Genomic DNA, 24,483 nt, shown 5'->3' on the forward strand with positions numbered 1-24,483 from the left:
GGACCACAATGCCCGCCTCGCCAAGTTCTCCCAACCACCGTGCTCACTGCTGTTTAAAGACAACCTGGGCTTCCCTGGTGGCGCAGTGGTTGAGAATCTGCCTGCCAATGCAGGGGACACGGGTTCGAGCCCTGGTCTGGGAAGATGCCACATGCCGCGGAGCAACTAGGCCCGTGAGCCACAACTACTGAGCCTGCACGTCTGGAGCCTGTGCTCCGCAACAAGAGAGGCCGCGACAGTGAGAGGCCCGCGCACCATGATGAAGAGTGGCCCCCGCTCGCCGCAACTAGAGAAAGCCCTCGCGCAGAAACAAAGACCCAACACAGCCAAAAATAAATAAATAAATGTAAAAAAAAAAAAAAAAAAAAAAAGACAACCTGCCCTGAACCATCTTAACACAACAAATGACTGCGAAAATACTACGCTACTTAAAAACGCCAGGAAATAACGTGGAAAGAGAAGAGAAAAGGAGAGAAAGAGAAAGGAGTCTTGTTATCAATTTGTGGGTTATCATCACTATTCTAGTTTGGGGATGTGAGTTAGGTCACAGGAATTTTGTCCACATTTTAGTTTTCTTTAGAGTGTAGATAGAGCCACTGCCACACAAAAGAGGAAGTTCCATAATAAAATCCTGTTGGAAAATTACCATCGCTAGGATTCATTCTGTTGCTTTTAGAAGCTACTGCATCACAGCCCAAAGGCTATAAAGTGATTCTCACTCACTCCCTCACCCAGGCATTTGTCCACCAGATTGTTCAGAATACAGTGATAAGACTGCAGGCTCTGGAATCGATCTATCTGAGACTGCATCCCAGCCCCACTCCTTCCTCAGTGGTACAAGTTTTCTCTGCCCCACCTTCCTCACTTGCCAAATGGGAATATCAATACAGCACGTATCCTAAAATTGTTGTGATGGTTAAAAGAGACAAAATACGTAAAATTCCTAGAACCCAAAGTAAGTGCTCCATTTGGGTTGGCTATATTTGTGTCATGTACATTTTAATTTTATATACATAGCAGTTAGTTACAAACTACAAGGACACAAAATTTGTCTTCAAGGACTTAAGTCTAGTAAGAAGACAAGCATGTAAAGAACTTCAGCAGCAAGCTGACCATAACTGTTGTCATACAAGAAAAATATAGACAAGGTGCTATGGAGAGAAGATTCCATCCAGCTAAGGAAGTCACAGAGGATTCTGAAGAGGTTTCCCATTACAAGGATCATCAAAGATGAACAGAGTCTGGAAAACAGGCCCTTTGCATCTGTGCTGAAACACTCCAGTTTATATATAAATCATGAGGGCTTCCAGGTAAAATCCACCAAGTGGATGAACAGAAAGGACTTGGGGCCAGTTCCTAGAAGACCTGGGAAGCCTAGCTAAGGAGCTGTGCCTTTTGCCGGTTCCAAAGAAAAGCCATCAGAGGCTCGGCAGGATCAGAATTATCCTTACTAATTATTTATCTAAATTAGCTTTCTGATCCAGATGATTATTTAGGCAGAACATGGAACTACTCCCTGTGACATCAAATATTTTAAATAAAGAAAACTCCATGTGCCTTAAAAATTGTCCATTTAGAAGGCTCATCTGACAACAGAATTTAGAGTATATTTAACTTATCCAGTCTTGGAAGGAAGGCAAACTATTGCTTAATTATCACTTTGAGTGGCAACCAGAGCTTTAATGGGCCATTCCTGAGAATAGAAGGAAAAAGGAAAAATAATATGCAAGAAAAATTAAGAAATCTTCCCCCACTCAAACCCCAGTGCGCCAAATGAGGTCCCCTTAAGACCTCCACCTTACTGATTCACTACCAAAAAGTCATGTTGTGATTGCTATGTTAGTGAAAAGCGTCTTTTCCTTGTTTGACCTAATTCACAGCAATCAGATTCTCACACGTACAAGGTACTGTCCACACACAGCTGTAGCTGCATTAAGAGAAGTGTTAGTGTCCTTGAAGGTGGACAGATGGGACACAGGTGCTGAGAAGAAGGAAAATGGGCAAAGAATAAAGAAAATCGACCCCAAAAAACTTCAGGTTCAGATGTTCAGTCATTCTTAAGCTTTGCAGATGTAGGCACCACTGAGGAGCAGATGAAAACCATGAAGCTATTCTTGTTACTCTTAAAACTCAGGTTCAATATCTGTTACAGAGCATCGATTCTGTAATTCTGATGAGTGTCGCCCAGGCAGCTTTGCAATATGATACAAACCACCAATGAGGCTCAGAACAAACATGGCGGAAGCATCACTCACATGGTCCGTGGTCAGCGCAGCGCATGGGTGAAAATGGTCAAAGGAAATGTCATGATTGTTTACTGAACATATGTGCTTCTCTAAATCATTGTATCTCTCTGCATAGAGCACTGGAAATGAAGAGCAAGGATTTCCAAATGAATGAACACACAATGGCTGGAATAACTTGAAAGGAAAAGATAAGATTCCTATGAACATGTCAAACATACCAAGTCTCACTTTATACGACTGCTTCATCAGTAAGTAGTCTTGGTGAGAACTGGCGCGGCAGCCGGCACTTCTTGAAGAAGCAATATTTTTTTCCATCATACTCTCTGTTTGTTGCCAGTACCGTTTTACGGATTGTAGCCACCTTAAAAATTAAAATTACATATTATTTAGGCAGAACATGGAACCACTTCCTGTGAAAGGATTTTAAAGTATTTTAAATAAAGAAAATTTTATGTGCCTTAAAAATTACTTAAGGGAATAGGCCCTGGAGCCAGATGACCTAAGATGGAATCCCAGCCTCCTTACCATGGGCTGAAGCTCTTGGTTGGATCACAAAATCTCTCTGGGACTCATTTTCCACATTTAAAATGGAAATAATAATAGCAGTATGGAAAAGACTATCTAACAGTAGTAATGAAAATAATAAATCATAAGGGTTGTTGGCCATTTAAAATAAATTAACATATGCAAAGCACTTAGAATAGCACCTGGCAAATAGGAGTCTTTGCTCTAATTGTTGTTGTTAGTGGGCAAAAATCTAGCCCAGTGAATAAATAATATGGGATTTTCAACTAATAAGGCTTCACTATCTTTCTAAACATCTACAAAGTGGGACAACATAAGAAATCTCAAGGTCCATGGCAGAGCATGTCATTATACCATTTTAATTTTATTTCTTGGTAAAGGACAAAGAAAAAGAAACATAAATCGATAACTTCTGGTGAACCTTTTTTGAGATACGGGGGAAATCTCCTAGTCAACCGCAGATCCAGCTGGGAGAACCCTTGATTTTCCTTTATAGAGTGTGGCCTTGCTCAGCACCTGCCAGGAGGGGTGACTCTGTTCCTTGAATATCCAGAGATAAGGTAATAAATTCACCAGAAAGTTATGAAACTCTCCAGAACCCAGATAGAAAGCATGACATTCAAACATTCAAAATAGATAAGCATTCTATCCGGACTAGAAGCTAATGCCTACTCAGTGAGATGCTCCGGGTTGCTGATGGTAGCAGAAAGGGCCAGGAACGGACAGCGGATCATGACAAGGAGATGCTCCCAGACTTCTGCTCCAATTTCTCCACCAAGACAGTGGACCTATTAAAGACAAAAATTCTCCATTAAAAATGAGCAGAAGGTCTGAAAAGATATTTTTCCAAAGAAAACAAACAGATGGCCAACAGGCACATGAAAAGATGCTCAACATCACCAGTCAACAGGAAATGAAAATCGAAACCACATGAGATATCACTCGTATCTTGTCAGAATGGCCACCATCAAAAAGAACACAAATAACAAGTGTTGGCAAGAATGTGGAGAAAAAAGAACGCTTGTGCACGGTTGGTGGGAATGTAAATTGGTGCAGCCACTGTGGAAAACAGTATGGAGGTTCCTCAAAAAACTAAAAATAGAGCTACCATATGATCCAGCAATTCCACTTCGGGGTATTTATCCAAAGAATACAAAAAGATACAAGCAGCCCCGTGTTAATTGCAGCACTATGTATAACAGCCAAGATATGAAGCAATCTAAGTGTCCACTGAAGGATGAGTGGATAAAGAAATTGTGGTATGTATATACAGAATGGAATATTATTCAGCCATAAAAAAGAATGAAATCTTCCCATTTGTGACAACATTGGAAGGACCTCAAGGGCATTATGCTAAGTGAAATAAATCAATAAATCAGACATAAAAAGACAAATAATGATCTCACATGTGAAATCTTAAAAAAAACACACACACACCAAAAAACAAGCTCAAAGACATAGAGAACAAATAGGTATTTGCAACAGGTGGGCATGGGAGAAACGGGTGAACTGCTTTTGTTTGTTTTAGTTTAGTTTAAATAAATTAAATAATTTTTCAGTTGATTTAAAATCAGCAAATGAAAATCAGACAGGGAAACTTGAATCATCATACATGGTCTCCAATTACCTTTAATCAACCATGCCAAGTTTACATAAATATTGGCAAATTCAGGCAATGGAAAATCTTTAACACAAATTCTTTTTTTTTTTTAATATTATTTATCTTGATTATTGGGCCTTTAACATTTTTTTTTAATTTATTTATTTATGGCTGTTGTGTTGGGTCTTCGTTTCTGTGCGAGGGCTTTCTCTAGTTGCGGCAAGTGGGGGCCACTCTTCATCGCGGTGCGCAGGCCTCTCACTATCGTGGCCTCTCTTGTTGCGAAGCACAGGCTCCAGACGCACAGGCTCAGCAACTGTGGCTCACGGCCCTAATCGCTCCGTGGCATGTGGGATCTTCCCAGACCAGGGCTTGAACCCATGTCCCCTGCATTGGCAGGCAGATTCTCAACCACTGCGCCACCAGGGAAGCCCACAAATTCTTTTAATTCCCATAACCAATCCATCAATAATTCCTCTTTATCTTACTTTCCAAAATGTCTTTCAGATCTAAGCATTTTGTCCATGTCCACGGCCCCCAAGTCAACCACAATACCCTCCTGGCCACCCTCCTAGCTCCCCAGGCCACCCCCTGAATTCTTCACATCACAGCCAACAGATAGGTCTCAAGGATGAATTCCATCAGGCCACGTCCACAATTACATTTCTTCAATATCTTCCCATTGCATGTGGAACAAAATATAAACTCCTGAACAGGGCGTACATGTTGTGCTGGGGGTAACTGCCCCCCACCTGCCTCTCCAGCTTCATTCAAGCCTCTCTCCCATCCTGCCCTCACTTTTCTCCAGACACCCTGAACTTTGCTTTGTTCCTTGACCACAACTTTCCTACCCCAGAGCTTCCACATATATGTCCCTTCTGCTCTTACCTCTTTTGAACTTGCAGAGTTCGGCTCAACGTCGCCCCATTGGAAGACTTTCTGAGCAGCCACTGCGGAGCCGTCCCCCTGCTGTCTCCCTGCCATCACCACAGTGGGGTCACACTGATCCACCTCGTCACCGTACACACCGATGCGGGCTGCCAGCATCATGGGAAGGCGTAGCTGTCTACCCCCTTTTTTCCAATGATTCTGTGACTTACCCTGGGCATTCCCAGCACCAACAGTGTCTGGCATTGTGGAGACACTCCTTATATATTTGCTGAATTAATGAATGTCCTTTGACCAAATAAAGCAAATGGAACTAGATTTAGGGAGGATTCTCAAATGTGGTCTCCTTTAAACAGATTAAACTATGACACCTGGCAATCAACTGGAAAGAACTTACTATCAGAGCCAGACAATTTAAAAAAAGAAAGAACTTCCCCTGCCCATTTGGCTTTGCCCTAGTCAGATAATACACCAGTCCGCTGAGTGGTGACCTTAGGCTTCCTACAGATAACACACTTCCTTGGTTCTGCCAGAATAGACATCAGTCTCCAAAGCCCGTCAACTTTACCCTGACATAAAATTGGGGAAGCTGAGGTGCCCCACGTCACAGCATTTCAAAGCTTTGAGATTAGAGTACATTTCAAAGTTCTAGATTGCAAAGACAAAGCTGTTGGATTTTTTTTTCAATATGAATATTCAAGGCCTTCAAGATGTAGCATATACAGAATGAGCAAAAAAAAAAACACAGTAAGTCAGATTCAAACCAATCAAAAGCACAGCTTGCTTGGTAGCTTCAAGCTTACAACAGGAAAAAATGAAGTGAAATACAGGCTTATCATCATTTTCCCCTTTAAACTGAAAACGCTTTGGAGCAAAAGAATTCTTTTATAATGCTTTAAGTCTCTTTGAATAAATATTCTTAATTCTGCTGTAAAAACTCTCTCAATATCCTTCATTTGCTCTATAAATGTCCATTATTTTCCATCCTGCTCTCTCTGCCCAGGGAAACTGACCCACAGAGGCTACTTCAAAAGAGCTCCAATGCTCTCTGGTTCCATTGGCTTTGGCCAAAGGAGAGCCTGGGCAAGAGACCTGAAGGGAATGAGGGTGAGGTCTTTGTGCCATTGGCTGCCTTCCTGGCAGGCCACCCTGAGCCAGGTGTGCTCCTCGGCTAAGGCAGCTGCCCTTCGCAAAGCGGTCACCACACTCAGAATCTCCCTGTGGGTCTCAGTGACCATATCTTTGCCTTGTCCCTTTAGGCTGAGGGGCTCCTCGCCCTGGGCTACTGCACTAACGGCACAGTTCCCCGCCCACACACCTTTGCAAAAAGCTCTTCTTGAATTCTTCCATTTTGCGTGTGTCATCTGTTTCCTGCTGGGACCATGACTGGCAAGATACTGTACATAATTGACATCATTGTTATAGCTCCAAACTCTTTGCTTTGGAGATCAAAGATCAGATTTTTGGAATCTCTGTCCAGGAAAACATATGCCCTGGTGGTGAGTTCTGCTCCTCTGAAACGGTGGTCACCAAAGACAGTTCCTCTGCCATCCAGAGGTCCGCAGACACAGATACCCTGTCCTGAGCCAGAACAGGAAAACGGAGCCCAAAGACTGGTGTGATTCACAGGGGAAAGCCAGTGTCCTCCACAACCGAAACTCCACGCAGACGATGAACGCCCCGAAGCAGCAAATGTCTTCAGCGTGGCGCTTATGCAACCAGGAACTCAACCCAGAGAAATAATACCAAACCTACCTCATCAAATATAACGTATCTGATCCTCTTCACCCACGCCTGGCGATGTGGAGCTAGCAGCAGAATTTCAAAGCAGGCTGGCACTGTGATAAGTACCTAAAAACAAGAACATTGTGCAAACAAACACTTTGAGCACTTGCTACACCCAGATGTAGTTCTAAGAATATGAAAGAGAGAGTTAAAACTCCTGAATGGACCTGCTGATTAACTAGAATATGATACATTCGTTTGAACCTTGTGAAACTGCAATTTTTATAGGTCAAAATGGTAAGATATCAGATTTGAAGTTTAAATTCTTATTTATGAGCATTCACGGTAATAACAATAGGAAGAGTTCATTGTCGCAGGTTTATTCCTTCAAAATCTGACCCCCAGGTTCAGTTTAGGTTGAAAACCGTTTATTAAAAATGAACAACTATGGAAGTTGGGAGAGGATGGGGCAGAGGAAGAAGGTGAACTTCAGAACACACCTGGTGACGCTTTGGCCCACCTGGCTTGGACTCTGGAGCGCGTGGCAGCTGTCACTCCTACTCCACACGCAGCCGAAATGGCCAATGTCTCTGCCCCAGCCCTGCTCAGTCCCAGGGTGCCGAAGGTGGGGCAGCACGGGGGCGACAGCCGGCCTCTGTCGGACCTCACGCCCCACCCCTGGGCAGCGGTGCTCTTACAAATGGCGATGTGGGTGTCACATCTCACACCTACCATGCAATGTGCTATAGTCACGTTTTCACTTTCAGTTTAGCTGTAACTGTTTCCAGTGAGTTTAATAAGGAGGGAAACTGTCTGATTTACTTAACACCATGAAGTCCATCCATAAATACAACATTCTGAAATTATGATGAGTATCCTTCCCATCAAGAAAGGTCAAGACATGGAAGCAACCTAAGTGTCCATCATCGGATGAATGGATAAAGAAGATGTGGCACATATATACAATGGAATATTACTCAGCCATAAAAAGAAATGAAATGGAGGTATTTGTAATGAGGTGGATGGAGTTAGAATCAGTCATACAGAGTGAAGTCAGAAAGAGAAAAACAAATACAGTATGCTAACACATATATATGGAATCTAAGGAAAAAAAAAAAAAAAAAAGGTCATGAAGAACCTAGTGGCAAGACAGGAATAAAGACACAGACCTACTAGAGAATGGACTTGAGGATATGGGGAGGGGGAGGGGTGAGATGTGACAGGGTGAGAGAGTGTCATGGACATATATACACTACCAAATGTAAAATAGATAGCTAGTGGGAAGCAGCCGCATAGCACAGGGAGATCAGCTCAGTGCTTTGTGACCACCTAGAGGGGTGGGATAGGGAGGGTGGGAGGGAGGGATATGCAAGAGGGAAGAGATATGGGAACATATGTATATGTATAACTGATTCACTTTGTTATAAAACAGAAACTAACACACCATTTTAAAGCAATTATACTCCAATAAAGATGTTTAAAAAAAAAAAAAAAAAAAAAGAAAGGTCAAGAAACAGTTATTCTGAATGGAAATCAGGTTGTCAATTTTTATAAAATGGGGTTCTTCAGATCATTTTCGATCCACTTATAAACCAAGATGATGCCACGAACTATAACTGAAATCTGAAATCAAAAGGTAAGTGTCCTTGAGAAAGATGAGCTCCATTTCTTACTCTCTGGAATATAACACTGTTAAATTTTCTCTAAAGCCACTTCATCTTTTATAAATTCAAGAAAATTCCTTCTACAGGCCCTTGTCAAGATATTGCATTTCTACTGAAAGAGACTTCTAAGTACTATCATATAATTCGATAACAAATGCGTTAATCAGTGTATGTCCTACCTGAGAGTTGAGAGCCTCATGACGGTAGTCCCGTGTAAAAACACCACACAGACTTTCACCGTTTGGCAGATTTTTGTTAAAACGATTCTCAACAGTTGCTGCCACTTGATTGACAAGGGCCTGATTGACAGGGAAAAATATCCATTAATCACATAATAAAGTACAGGGGAAACCTCAGAGAGAGAACGACAGGCACTGTCTAAAAATACGTACTGCTGGGAGCGCAGGAACCTTCATCACCCCTTTCTCCTACCATCTGCCTAACCCACGGGCTGTCTTTGAGCTCTGTGACTGCACGTGAACCTCACTTATAACCTCGACCCAAGGTAAAATGGGAAAAAGCGGCTTCATCAGAGGGAAAAAGCAGGAAATGCTCCCCACACATGACAAACAAACAGCTGATCCCTGGGCGACCAAGGCTTAGAAAGAAACCGTGAGTCTACGCAGAACGGCCAAGGAGGGCAACCGGGGTGCGCGTGTGGGTCTCGTATTGGGGGCGTCCCCAGACCTCAACCTGCGAGTGTACAGGGGCCCCACACCCCGGACTAGGCAGGCGGTGGCTAGCGGCATCTGAGAGTGCGCAAACCCATACACATCTCTGTATTTCACACTCTAGGCCCAAAAAAGTCTCACCTAGATGAAAATGTAAACTTTAAAACATAAGCATAAAGATACTAGAAAGTGGGCTTTCCTGGTGGCGCAGCGGTTGAGAGTCTGCCTGCCGATGCAGGGGACACGGGTTCGAGCCCTGGTCTGGGAAGATCCCACATGCCGCTAGAGCAACTAGGCCCGTGAGCCACATATTACTGAGCCTGCGCGTCTGGAGCTTGTGCTCCGCAACCAGAGAGGCCACGACAGTGAGAGGCCCGCGCACCGCGATGAAGAGTGGCTCCCGCTCGCCGCAACTAGAGAAAGCCCTCGCACAGAAACGAAGACCCAACACAGCCAAAAATAAATATAAATAAATAAAAATTTAAAAAAAAAAAAGCTTTAAAAAAAAGATACTAGAAAGTGGACATTTTCACATATTTTCATATATTTGAGCACACTCGGAAACACTAAACGGAAATACTGATAGATCTGACTACACAAAGATATTAACAAAATATCATTAATATAACCGCAATATAGCAAAAAGATCAAATGACAAAAGTATACTGGTTATACTTTACAGAGAAAACATAATATACTTATTATACAAACTTCTGGCCAATCAATAAAAAGTCAATCCCCTTCCACTACAAGAAGAAGAAAATGGGCAGATTTCCTGAACAAGTAGTTCATGACTAAAGACATATCGCTGCCCAGACATCATACGGGAAGGCTCCCCAATCCGTGGTCACAGCAGTGCAGGTTTATCACGAGATGGAAGTTCTCGCCTAGCAGTACGGCAACACATGTTGAAAGATCATAGGAATGTTGGAAGAAAATAAGAGGATACATATACTGCCACATACTGTCAGAGGGAATAAAAATGGATTTAAACTTTTAGAAGAGTAATTTGGCTTCTAAAACCTTTGGGTTCTAAAACTTTTAGAAGAGGAATATGTATTGTGTTGAATTACCAATTCCACCTCCAGTAAGCTTAATTTTTCTTGATATATTTTATTAATTTCCTGCTATGAACACTTACTGCTTTCGTAACCATGAAAAACGAAAAAGCTACAATCAAAACTAAAGTGCTAATTTCAACTAATCATGTTGCTCAATCTGGTTCTGAGCCTGAGCCCGAGTCACTCAACGCCACATTTTCCTGGAAACTAAAATGCAGTGAGATCTCATTTTAATCTGTAGAATCAAAGTTATCCCAAGTAAATCTGCCTTTCTTAAGAGTAATCGCATTAAAAATAAGGGGTTGTAAGTGAGGATATGCAAACTTATACTTCCTGTAAATCAGCCTTTCTCCTAAATGACAAAGATCATACTTTCTGTATTTAAGTTTGGCATTAGGTGGTTCTAGCCATAAAAGAAATATGGCAAAACCACCTGGCATGAGAAACACATCAGGCACTGACGCCCAAGAGCAGACAGGATGCATCCCGTCAAGGGCAGAGGCAACGCGGGGTTCCTAAAGACTCAACGTTGCCCAACAAAGTCGGGGTGCTTCTCTCAGTTCAAGCAAAAACCTGAATGACAAGATCACAGGACCAGACCTCTGCCTCACAGTGCTCTAAGGGAAGTATTACTTCGGCCTCTCAGACTGGAAGGAGAAAATGCAGGTTAGAAAATAAAGTGAGACACATGGAAACAGAACAGGCTGGTGGTTGGCTAGGGTGGGGCTAAGGGCGGGGAGAACGGGTGAAGGGGGTCAAAAGGTACAAACTTCCAGTTATAAGATAAATAAGTCCAGGGATGTAACAGTGACTATAGTTAACAATACGGTATTGTGTACCTGACAGTTTCTAAGAGAGTAGATCTTAAAAGTTCTCATCACAAGGAAAAAAAAATGTATAACTATATGAGGTGATTCATGATTCATGTTCACTAGAATTATGGCGGTGATCATTTAACAATACATACAAATACTGACCATTATGTTGTACACATGAAACTAACAGGTTACATGTCCATTTTATCTCAATAAAAGTGGAAAAAAATAAATTGGGAAAAAAAATAAAGAGAGCTAGATCTACCACATGACCACGTGCATTAAACTAAAAGAGGAGGTTCGGGAGTGAAAGAGAAAATTCAAGTCACTTGAATGACACCCCCAGCCTCGGGACGTACCTTGGTGGGGGCCACGTACACGACCACCCCATTGTCACTCTCCCGTAGCACCTTCTCCATGCAGTAGTAGGAGGCGTAGGTCTTCCCTGAGGACGTGGGGGCCACTATGACCGCAGACTCATTCTTGTCTACGACGTCCAAGAGCTCTCGCTGCAGGGTTCAGAGCACCGGTGTGTCAGCACCACGAGAAGCATGTTAGCAAAACTAATACCTTAAGACACTTCCAGCATAATTCTCTGAGCCGCAAAGGAGTGGTTGCGAGTTGAAAACACACCAAAAGATACACGGGAACTTGTGAAGAACTCACGGCCTCTCCCAGAAGAGAGAATTACAGTGCTTTAGAGCGTCTGGAGGTGGGTTTGTGTGTGAAAGACGGAGAGTGGGTCTGAACAAACTATCTTGTCCTGGGGTAGATATTCTTTCTGATTACTTGTCATTGACTAAGTGCACAACGGCTCTGAGAAATGAAGATCTAAGAGTATGCATTTTTGTAAGGGTGAAAAAGTAGCTGAACAGAAAAAAAAAAAATCAATGATTAATCATTTTACTACTTATCTTGTACTTTCTAAATAGAAGGATGCCAGCCCCTACTTTGGAGGGCATGTGGGACCTTCGTTAAAACAGACTCTCATCCCTTTAGCCTATGCTTTTATTCATCAAAATGAGGACTGGTCAGAGGATCATTAGCCTGTGTGATGGGCAGAAGATGGAAAAGCCCCCCAAAGCCCCATCCTGCACACTCTCTGAATCCAGGTCCGCTCTGGGCCACACCTCAGAGCAAAGGCGACATCAGAAGAAGTGCAGTGGAGGGGGGCGTAGATACCTGGAGGGCCCTTAGCTGCTTCGTGTTCTGCACTTCAGGAAGGAAGGACCTGGCCCCCCTGCTCCTGAACAGCAGGCGGGGAGTTTCTGAGGTGCTCCAGCATCATCAAGACAAGGAGAATAAAGTCAGCTTCTGATAAGACCACCTATTAGACTGAGCCTCTGAAATGGCATTTTCATAGGTAAACATGTTTAACTGATAAGGTTCGAGGCAATTTTATAAGGTTGAATCAATGCAGAAACGCACCCTTTTATTCCTAATTTTATAGCCATCAATATTAATTTTACATTTATTTATAGAAAAGTAGCTACTATGGTCACGGGTACAGGCTGTAAATATCTGAACAACTGTCTCTACTGTTTAAACTCCTTGAATTTCTCTGTCACATTTCTATATTTACATAGGATATCCTACAGACACAGGGAAGCCTTGGAGGATGGTCCATAATGATACAGTCGGATGACACAGACAGAACTTCAAATATATACATGTGAATCCATCAGAGTACCTCCAAGAAAATGGTCTATTTATGAAAAATGGATGATATGAAAAATTCACTTTCTTTAAATGGGAAAAAGTCTACATTTGACATTCCCCATGACAATTTTAAATGAGATGACTCAACATTAAGAATTTCATGCCAAATGTGCTGTGTGGAATCATGAGACGCTCCTGAGATCAGATTTAATAATAAAATACAAAAATGTTTGTTTCATCCAGTCATTACCTGCCAGGTGTCAGGAATAAAGTCCTGGACTCTGGGGTCTGGATCTTTCCTCTCATCTCGTACCAAATAGTGGCCCATGTACTGCAGCAGAAACCGAGCTGGCCCAATGCCAACTGAGTATTTGTTCTTTTTCTTCTCCTTTATGTCATTTCCTGTGACCTATAGGAGTTTACAAGTCCACTTTGAAAGTGATTTTAAATTACAACATCCTTTAAATGATTAAAAATATTTTTTTAAATAAAACAACTGAAAACTAATTTTTACGAGAAAAGCATTTTACCACCTTTCAAATTTTGCAATATTTATTGAAGAAACCTCTTATCACCTAAATCATTATCTTAACTAAGAGTAAATAGCAGACATCAAGATTTTCAGATATGCATCAGGGCACTTGAGCTACCATCTGATATCAAGACAACTGAACAGTCGCAAAATAGTTTTTAAATGTTTTGCTAGAATTAAACACAGGATTAGTTTTAAGGGTCTACAGAGACTATCTGGCATTTTTGATCAGAGAAGCTTTTGTAAAATTTTCTAATTCTAGGTTACTTCAAGTTGGGGGAGCTGGATTACTAACAATGATTATGAACTTGGAGTAAATATTTTCAGTAAAAAAAAAAACCCAGGTAATTGTGTTTACAAGACAGTTGAGGTACACCTAATAATTACTCTAGTAGAATGGAGCTATTCTGAAAACATTACCTGCGTTGGATGCAAAGAACTTGCCAGCTCCTCAAATCCTAAATAGCTAAGGCATCTGGCTATGAGTTGCCGATCTGCCTCTTGCAAAAGTTCTGGGTATTTTTCCATCACGGAGTAGATCCTTTTCATCATTTGAACAGCTATACTTAAATCTTTTGTGGTTTCACCTTGGTAAAGAATAAACAGCAAAACTGTTATAAAGGCCATCAAAAATAATAAATGTTTGATTGTCCAAGATTAGTCACTCAGGCTATCAACCTGACCCAATTAAATTCATTGTCTTACTTAGCATTAATGGAGGTTTTGGAATACAGAAAACTCAATAAAATGAAAATGCAACTAAACACATTCCAACATCTCTGTGGAAAACTGAGATGTAGCTCTGTAAGTGTTGGGGAAAAAAAGAAACATCTTGTAGCTCATGATAGAAATAAGATCACTAAAGCCCAAGTTGGTCTAAGTTCTAAGGAATACAAATCTTTCCCAACTATTATTTTCATGCCTTCTCTACTATGTTCAAAGAAAAATGTCCAGATGAGTTTAAATATCTGGTTAAAAACTTGGCAACATTTATTGAATCCTAATGGTGACCAGAGATAAGTATCTGGTGTAATCACTGGAGCCTTCAAATTCAATCAGTCTGTTACACCTGCCAGATCCAAACGTTGCTAATCCCCGTCCATTTCTTTCCAGTCACATACATCCTTTCTAGACCTCCTCACGGCTGGTCTTTTCATACTTCACATGTTAGGGCAGTTTTGATTCGCCCTTTCCTCCAATCAACCTACATTTTATCTATTTAACAAATATTACCAAACACATACTGATGCTATAAAGGCTACAAAAGAAATTTAAGCCACTGTTAATCCTGATCTCTCTCAGGCCAACTGCAAATCCTGACACAACATCTTAATTAGAGAGACCCACAGAGGCCAAATCTTACGCTTCTCACAGGGATGAAATCCTCAGGGAAGTCTGTCGTTGCAGGGGCAGACTGAAGTTTGTAGAATGACGGGGTGGGGGGGAGAAGAACCCCCAGTGACCCCGTGTTCAACGGATTCAAGTGTGGAGACGACTAAGACAGACAGGTCAATGAGGTGTACTCGGAAGGACTGTCAGTTTGGAGGCATACTGGTCCCTCATCATGTCACCTGCCATCAACTTACACGTCTCTACCCAGCCATGCTTCTCCCTTACCTGCCTCTTCCTGCCTCTTCTTTCCTTTTCTACTATCTATTGTAGCAGTTGTAAAGTAGAGCACACGGAAACCACAACAACTTCTGGAAGAATTCAGCATGCCAGGCAAACACGGTCCGAGTTTTGCCCAGAAAGAAAATGTTCGCACTTCAGATCTCAGAGATGAAGGACAGACTCTCCCTGGGACCTCGCCATCTGTGGGTCCCCTTAACGATGCCCACAACTCTCTAAGTGGCTGTTTGTAAACTTTGACTGGGAATTGATTTGAATTTTTTTATTGGAATGTAGTTGATTTACATTGTTGTGTGAATTTCTGCTGTACAGCAAAGTGATTCAGTTATACATATACATTCTTTTTCATATTCTTTTCCAGTAGTTTCCTGTGCTCTACAATAGGACCTTGTTGTTTATCCATCCTATATATACTAGTTTGCATCTGCTAATCCCAAACTCCCAATCCTTCCCTCCCCCTCTCCTTGGCAACCACAAGTCTGATCTCTATGTCTGCATGTCTGTTTCTGTTTCGTAGGTAAGTTCATTAGTGTCATATTTTAGATCCCACATGTAAGTGATAAGGAATTGATTTGAATTTGCTTATGAATGTGCTGTATCTTTGCTTTTGGGGCCCCCTTTGAGACTTCATTGCTCATTGATAAAATAGAGGTAATAGTACTTAGAGGAATTCTCCAAGGACAAAATCAGATAATGCATCTAAGGCTTCTCTAAGCCTTCTAACACAAACTTCCAGTTAATAAATAACAGCTATCATCATTAGATTTTTATTCTTCTCCAATGTATTCAAACAAACAAATCAACAAGAACTCACAGCCACATACCTTCACCACGGCAATGTTCTTTCCATGCTCTCAAGCAGGCAGTAATCCCCACCATTTCAACTCGAAATTTCACTGAGCTACTTTTACATGATTTCAAAAAATCTTCTAGGTTCTTTATTCCAGAGTTTAAATTCTCTTTCATTTCCTCCTCAATAGAAAAGGACAGAACATTCCATTTTTTCTCTTCTTTTTGTTCTTCCTTGGCAAATAGCCTCTCCTTATTCTCTCTAGTAATTTTTTCAGCCTTGGTCTCCTGCCCAAAAAAAAGAAGGATACATGTCATAAAACAAGTTGGAAATAGTCCAAGATGGCATGGCATGAATGAGACAATAGTTTTAAGTGTATATTGATTATTTTGAATGTCATCCCGTTCTTGACAAGGCACAATTTTCATTTTAGTGTCTGTTTCTTAACATTGAAGCCTCTGTGAATTGAAATCTTTGGACAATCCAATTTAATGACTATAAAGCCTCTGTGCAGATAATTTTTCTAGATTTCTAAGTGGTGTAGGTTATAAATTGAAGAGTAAATGTAATACAATCAGAAACACCAGGACCCTGGTTTTTCTGTCTCCTGATCTCTCGGGAATTGGTTTTCCTCTTCCATCCCCCATGGTCACCTCCCTACCGCAACTTGCGCTTCTAGAAATTTCTTCCACAAAGCCTTGCTCAACTCTCCCAGCCTGAGTACATATTCCTCCCCTGCCGGGGCGTCTCTCTATCAAATGCTCATCACACGCAATGCAGTTGTGATTTTCCTTGTCATGAGACAGGAATGTGCCATAGTTGTTGGTGTGTCCCAAGCACAGCACAAGTTCATCCTCTTATGGGTGAATGAGGAAGGGGCAGGTGGGAAGGAACATCATAAATAAACCGGTTTGCTCTGTCTAGACAAGCATTTCCAACCAACTTACACACAACATAGACCCACTTCTACTACACTTTTACCTACTTGACCTATTAACGTGCAAAGAAAATTAGAGAACTGTTGTATCCGTAAGAGAACACTGACAAACCTTCCGTTATTCTGCTTAGTCATGAAACTCACATCTAAACTTTGCCTTTAATGAAGTCAATTTTCATTGCCATCACTTTCTCAGTATTTAATTTGAATCAGTGGAGTTTCTCCAATGTTTCTCCAATGTTTCAACTTCCCAAATGTACTGTCCTGGGATAACTCGGCATGGTTCTGTCTCAATAGGACAAGAACAAGCCCTGGCTCTTTGCCAGGTACAATGTGTTTGTTTTAGCTTGAAGTGTTACTGGAAGAGCACATTTACACGGTGCTGAGGTTGTTTAATCTCCACGAGATAATTTATTTAATTTCCAATAATGTAGAGGATTAAAAAAAATGAAATTTTTTTCAGTCTTTATACCTTACACTAGGTAATTAGAATTTTTGCCAACTTTCTATTTTATAACCTCTCTCGAAAAAAAAAATAACTATATAAAAGAAGCTTTTCAGTAAATAAAAAAGGAATCGTTGTAATTGGATGGTCTCACTAAAGATAAAATTGGCTGTGAAAATAAAAAGGAGGTTGTCGCCACGAGGAGAAAAACAAAGACCACCAAGCTGGGCCTGAGGTGGCTGCTTGTTGACTATTAAAGCAAAAGTCCTCATGTCTGCTCAAATATTTTTTTAACTTTAGGCATAACTGAAAAATTGTAGGATATTGAAAGTGTACATCATGGTGGCTTGATATACATGTACACTGTGGAAGGGTTCTCCCCACTGAGTTAATTAACCCATCATCAACTCACATATTTATCTTTTTGGGGAGGAGGGGAGGTGAGAATATTTAAAATCTACTCTCTTAGCAAATTCAATGATATGATGTAGGGTTATCCACTCTAGTCACCATGTTTCTCCTCTCTTTTTCTATGAGTTTGACCTTTTTTTTCTTTTGGATTCCACGTGTAAGTTACACCACGCAGTATCTGCCTTCTCTGTCTGACCTACATCACTTAGCACCTGTAGGTTCAACCACGCTGTCACAAATGGCAGAATTTCCTCCTTATAACTGAATAATATTCCAATATATATATATATAGACCACATCTTCTTTATCCATTCATCCCTTGTTGGACGCTTACATTGTTTCCGTATCTTGGCTGCTGTGAATAATGCTGTAATGAACACGGGAGTGCAGAGATCTCTTCTACATCCTGTTTTCTTTTCTGGGATAAATACCAGAAATGGAAATGCAGGACTATATAGTAGTTTTATTTTTAATATTTGGAGGAAATATACTATTTTCCATAGTGGCTGCACCAATTTACATTCTCACCAACAGTGCACAAGGGCTCCGTTTTCTCCACATCCTGGCCAACACTTGTTGTTTCTTGCCCTTTTGATGATGGCCATTCTGACAGGTGTGAGGCGATATCTCATTGTGGTTTTGATTTGATTTCCCCTATGATTAGTGATGTTGAGCATCTTCTCATGTGCCTGTTAGCCATCTGCATGTCTTCTTTGGAAAAATATCCATTTAGTTACTCTGCCCACTTTTTAATCAGATTCTTCTATTTTTTGCTATTGAGTTGTATGAGTTTTTTGTATATTTTAGATATTAACCCCTTATCAGATATATGATTTGCAAATATTTTCTCCCATTCTGTAGTTAGTTGCCTTTTCATTTTTTTGATGGTTTCCTCTGCTGTGAAGAATCTTCTTAGTTTGATAGTCTCACTTGTCTATTTTTGCTTTTGTTATCTTTGCCTTTGGTGTCAAATCCAAAAAATCATCACCAAGACCAATGTTAAGGAGCTTACGGCTTATGCTTTCTTCTAGGACTTTTACAGTTTCAGGTCATGAAGTCTTTGATCCATTTTGAGTTAATTCTTGTGTATAGTATAAGATAGGGTTCCAAGCCTCATTCTTTTGCATGTAGCTGTCCAGGTTTCCCAACAGCATTTATTGAAGAGGCTGTCTTTTCTCCATTGTATATTCTTACCTCCTTTGTCATAAATTAATTGACCATATATGCTTGAGTTTATTTCTGGGCTCTCTATTCTGTTCCATTGACCCATGTACCTGTTTTTATGCCAATACCATACTGTTTTGATTACTATAACTTTGTAATATAGCTTGATATCAGGGAGTGTGATGCCTGTAGATTTGTTCTTTTTCCTGAAGATTGTTTTGGCTATTCAGGGTGTTTTATGGCTCCATACAAATTTTAGGATTGTTTGTTCTATTTCTGTGGAAAACGCCATTGGAATTTTGATAGGGATTGCATTAAATCTATAGATTGCACTGGGCAGTAAAGACATTTTAACAATACTCTTTCTTCCAATCCATGAGCACAGAATATCTTTCCATTTATTTGTATCCTCTTCAATTTCTTTCATCACTGTCTTGTAGTTTTCAACGTACTGTAACCTCCTTGGTTAAATTTATTCCTAGGTATTTTATTCTCTTTGATGCAATTGTAATTGGGATTGTTTTCTTAATTTCTGCTTCTGATAGTTCATCATTAGTGTATAGAAACACAACAGATTTTTGTGTATTGATTTTGTATCCTGTGACTTTACTGAATTCATTTATTAGTTCTAACAGTTTTTTGGTGGGGTTTTTATATAATATAATGTCATCTGCAAACAGGCAGTGTTACTTCTTCCTTTCCAGTGTGGATGCCTTTTATTTCTTTTACTTGCCTAACTGCTCTGGCTAAAGCTTCCGACACTATGTTGAATACAAGTGGTGAGACTGGGCATCCTTGTCTTGTTCCTGAACTTAGAGAAAAAGCTTTCAGGTTTTCACCTTTATCATTATATAATGACCTTCTACCTCCCTTATTACAGTCTTTGTATTAAAGTCTATTTTCTAAGGTATAAGTATAGCTACCCCTGCTTTCTTTTGGTTTCCGTTTGCATGGAGTATCTTTCCCATCCCTTTACTTTTCTAAAAACGTAGCATGGAAAGCAACTATCAAAGGGATTGAACAAATAACAATAAAGAAGGACAATGAAAAGTAAAAAAAAATTTGATAGAATGAATATAACCTACCTGTATCTTTTTGCTCTTGGGTTCACAGAAATTCTTCTTTGGCTTGATAGCTTGAGTTACAACAAATTTTGAAGAGACTGATTCTAATGACTCCCCATAAAATCGTTGAAAACGATGATACATTTGCAAATATCTAAGATGAAGAGGATGTCTAGGTTTTTCTGGAAAAGAAAAGACTTAAAATGCAACACTACTACATATTTTCAACAGCGTTCTCACTAATCCTTCACACCATCCCACACACACGTGCACTTTTCTTTTTAGTTTGGAACAGTAACTTAGGCTGATGACTTTTGTTAAAGAAGGAATCTTAAATCACACTATCTCTTGTCCACAGAATGATTCCTTACTTTATTTGAAGGATGCAAGCGACAAAACACCCTTTCACTGTACACTTCTTAAAGCAAATATCAGGATGCTACAAAGAATGACAGATTCTGGGCATTACTTCTGTTCTGTGCCCTGTGAATGAAGTTAAGAAGGGGGAAGGTAGGGCTTCCCTAGTGGTGCAGTGGTTGAGAATCCACTGCCAATGCAGGGGACATGGGTTCGAGCCCTGGTCTGGGAAGATCCCACATGCCGTGGAGCAACTAAGCCCGTGCACCACAACTACTGAGCCTGTGCTCTAGAGCCCGTGAGCCACAACTACTGAGTCCACGTGCCACAGCTACTGAAGCCCGCGCTCTGCAACAAGAGAAGCCACCGCAGTGAGAAGCCCGTGCACCACAATGAAGAGTAGCCCCCGCTCGCCGCAACTAGAGAAAGCCCGCGCACAGCAACTAAGACCCAACGCAGCCAAAAATATAAATAAATTTAAAGAAAAAAAAAAAAGAAGGGGGAAGGTCAAGGCCAAATCAGGAAGATATCCATCTAGGGTATCATGGCTTCTTGTATCACTTGACAGAAAAATCCTTACTCCAGACCATGGCCACAGAGCCAAGAACTTGGCAGCTCAGAAAGACTCACTGTGGAAAAATCCAATGACATAGGAAATCCCAACACTCAAAGTCTGACTTACTCCCATCCCCAGAGAAAACTACAGCACTCACTTCAAGGGACTGGTTAAGCAGGCTGATTTTTCTAAACCTGTATCTACATATGTAAATCAAACAGCTCCGAAGGATGTTAATGATTAATCTAAAAACTCCCTTGTATTTTTCAGGATATTAGTAGTTGTTTATAACAGCAGGCTGGGAAGTGTTTCGTGGGAACATGCTTACTAGGTCCACTCTTAGATTCTTCTGAAGGTAAGTTCTGTCCACTGGAAGAAGGGTGGGGGTGAGCATGGGGTAGACAAAAGAAGACAAGGGATGAGCCGGGGAGAAGGGTCCCTAAGTCAGTCTCGGCTGACTTGCTCTCAGTGGTGCCACGGCCTCCATCCTGAGCGTGAAGGTGGGTAAACTGCTGCCCTTGTTATGGGTGATGTGAAAGCAGCTGCAACTGCTTGAAAGCCTGTAGCCTCAATATTTCTGCCATCAAGGAGCACACAGATGTCTTAAACCATAAACTGTCTTAGCTTAAAGCAGCTTCTAACTTTTGTGGGACAAATGCCACCTCTGTGCACTTGTTCCTAAGACAGCTGTGTGCCCGTGTACATGTGACGGTCAGCAAAGTGGGGCTCTTTCCTCACCCTCTTTACTGACATATATCTACATATCTTGTACATTATTGTTATTCAAGAAATAGAAAATTTTTTCATTGTAACATACAAGGCAGAGAGTGAAATAGATTTTAAGGTATTTCACCAGAATCGCAGGACTCACCATCAAAGTGACCCTTTGTCCTGTCATAATGATCACTAAGGGGTTTGTGGGAATGCCAGTGCACGAGCTCATCAAATTCTTTCTGCTTGACCAGTGAAGTTACAATAGGATCATCGCTATGAGATGAAAAGAAATATAGGCACATTTTAAATTGCATGCCTCCAAATATAGCACAGCATAGATCTCATTTTTTAATAATTTTTTTAAAAAATCATAGCCACCTTTCCTCTTTCCGAGATATAATGTGGGTGGTAGAATCCAAAGAGCAGTTTATTGGGGCTTCAGAACCCAGAATCCACCCCATATCTCGTGCCATCGACATCAACAAATATTCATCCACTCATTCATTAATTACAAACACACAGCTGGAATGATTTTACTCTTAGGTTAAAACTATGTTGATTTTTAAGCTAGTTATGATCACAAGACATTGGTAAATTTGAAACTAAACTCATTATGTGTTACAAACACACGTTACATCTAATATAACCTCTTTATAAATAATCTGTCGAACTTTGTAAAAGCTTTAATGAGTAATTCATCCATTCCGCCCAGTGGCCCCCATACCTCGTTAGGAAAGGCAAATCTTTCAAAATGTCCCCAGCAAACTTATCAACCACCTGACATGACACTGGAATAAAACCCAAATTAGCCATCTTTTCCTTGGAGGTATCTGTAAAAAAGTAGTAAGACAAGGTCAAATGTGAAACTTTCATACAGCAATGTTACACATCATTTTCTAAAATTTCACATTTAAAACAACATCATGTTTCATTGATCTTATTTATTTACATTAATCAATTCCAGCCTTCCCATAAAGCCATTTTCCACATTAAAACATTCTGGAACACAGCAGAATATAAAGAAATAGGCAGCATTTAGGCATGTAGGTAGGTAGATAGAAGGATAGATAGACGGATGGATGGATGGATGAACAGATACACTGACAGACAGAAAAACACCTATGTTTCCTATTTCAAACATTTGTTCCTTTTCTTAGTTCCTATTATGAGACAAGGAATTTAAATATGGAAGTCTCACTCAGAAATCTCTTACATATATACTTTTATAAAATAAAAAAGTGGGGGGAAAATACAGATGTCAATGAAATTACGTGATATCATTAGTCTTCTCTTACATCCTCCTTGATGTTATGCCCATGTACACCTACATATGATAGATGGATATCACACGTCACATATTGATCGTATATACAATAGCTGGCTAACAAATGCCCCTTTATCCAGTGTCTGGTTCATAATTCTATGTGAGCTGCAATCGCTCTGCTCGTTATTTCCTTGACGTTCACTGTTCCTGCGTTTGCCTGAAACCTTCCTATGAGTCCCTACAGCTCTCCCTGAGCACTTTCTTCTTACAGCCTTGGGTGCAGCCAGAGTCCTAAGGATTTCATGCCCCCCGAGACTTGACAAAAGTCACAAGGTAAATACCCCAGCTACCTTGCTCTTTGGGTAAGACATCTCCAAAGTGGTTTGCACACAGTTCTAGGATTACCAGTAAAATTTACCTGTAGTTGCCCACGTGGAAACCTACTCATTAACACGCCCTGCACTGACTGTGTTTTCTTCCTGGTATTACCTAAGCACTCCCTTACTGGATCTTCCTGGGACCAATAAACTCCTTGCTCTCAAGCGTCTTTGTCTGGTGGAACTCATCCTGACATAATGAAAGGGGATATATATTCTTCCCCTGTACTCTGAAAACTACACTTGTATCAATACATCCCCAACCCCCCTTAGCTTTCTTTGTCACTTTCCATCTGGAGTCATTTTATTCTTCCTGAAATTCATGATATAGAAATGTCTCCAGTGATGAAAGGATGATGGATAAATCAGCGTTTGCATTTTGAAAAATGTCCACGCTACTCATTTCTTAAACTGTATTTTAAGAATAACATACGATTTCATTATGTTCTGACTTCTATCATGATATTTGGGAAAGTCTATTATTAGAGACTAATTTTTATTCCTTTGTAAGTAACTCTGGTCCTTTTAAGATATTTATTTTTTACATTCTCTAATCCCACTGCATCGTGCCTAGTGTGTATTTGTGTGTGTGCATGTGCGTATGTTTGCTTTGTCCCACTCGAGACTCATCATACGCCCTGAGTGTGCAAATCCCTGTCTTTCATCATCCAGGCAAATGCCAGCCACGGTCTCGTCAAATACGGCCCAATCGACACTGGCTCGGCCTCTCCTTCCAAATCTCCAAATGAATGAAAGGTTAGACAGCTTCATTCTGTCTTCCATGTCTTTTAACATGTATTTTATCATTTTTTTCTCTCTATTTCTTTTGTTTGTTTTTCGGTTCTTTTAAAATTTCTCCAGCTTGAGATATAATTGACATGTATCCCTGTGTAAATTTAAGGTATGTAATGTGTTCGCCGCTATTGTACCTGTAGTTCTTTTGATCTATTTCTAGCTCACAAATTCTCGCTTTAGCCAAATCCAATCAGCTTTTGAACCTATCCATTGACAGTCTTTTCATTTCTACAACTTTGATTATTTTAAAATGTGAAGATGTTTTCTATCATTTTGTTATTTTTTCATGTTTCAAATTTCATATTTTATTTCTTCAAGCATTTTTAAACACACATATAGTATATTCTACTTTTGGTAATTACAAAATCTGAAATACTTAAGAGTTCTCGTTTTGCAGCTTACTGTTTGTCTGGGGGCTTATTTCTCTGCTGTTTATAAATTTGCATGTGCACTCGTACGTGGCAGAGACGCCCTGTAAAACCAGGGTATATGATGATGTTCCTCTACAGAGAACACGCCAGATTCCTTTGATCGCTTTAAGGTTATTTTCCGGCTTAGAGTTGTCTTGACTCTGCTGACTGAGTACACTGAAAC

At 40.5% G+C, this 24,483-nt stretch overlaps 1 protein-coding gene across 1 annotated transcript in view; it reads right to left on the minus strand.

Annotated features, from left to right (window-relative positions):
• Positions 1-24,483, minus strand: part of LOC132368134 (probable ATP-dependent RNA helicase DDX60) — an 83,460-nt gene that overhangs the window by 37,618 nt on the left and 21,359 nt on the right. Inside the window, exons 11-22 of the mRNA XM_059926712.1 lie at positions 22,178-22,283; positions 21,611-21,726; positions 19,848-20,008; positions 15,840-16,092; positions 13,807-13,973; positions 13,105-13,263; positions 11,555-11,704; positions 8,828-8,947; positions 7,015-7,110; positions 3,444-3,559; positions 2,465-2,607; positions 2,256-2,365 (exon numbers count right to left, since the gene is read on the minus strand). Coding sequence (XP_059782695.1) covers positions 2,256-2,365; positions 2,465-2,607; positions 3,444-3,559; positions 7,015-7,110; positions 8,828-8,947; positions 11,555-11,704; positions 13,105-13,263; positions 13,807-13,973; positions 15,840-16,092; positions 19,848-20,008; positions 21,611-21,726; positions 22,178-22,283 — 1,697 coding nt within the window. The remainder of the gene's footprint in view (positions 1-2,255; positions 2,366-2,464; positions 2,608-3,443; positions 3,560-7,014; positions 7,111-8,827; positions 8,948-11,554; positions 11,705-13,104; positions 13,264-13,806; positions 13,974-15,839; positions 16,093-19,847; positions 20,009-21,610; positions 21,727-22,177; positions 22,284-24,483) is intronic.

This window comes from Balaenoptera ricei, chromosome 6, assembly GCF_028023285.1.
Source record: "Balaenoptera ricei isolate mBalRic1 chromosome 6, mBalRic1.hap2, whole genome shotgun sequence".
Classification (NCBI taxonomy): domain Eukaryota; kingdom Metazoa; phylum Chordata; class Mammalia; order Artiodactyla; family Balaenopteridae; genus Balaenoptera; species Balaenoptera ricei.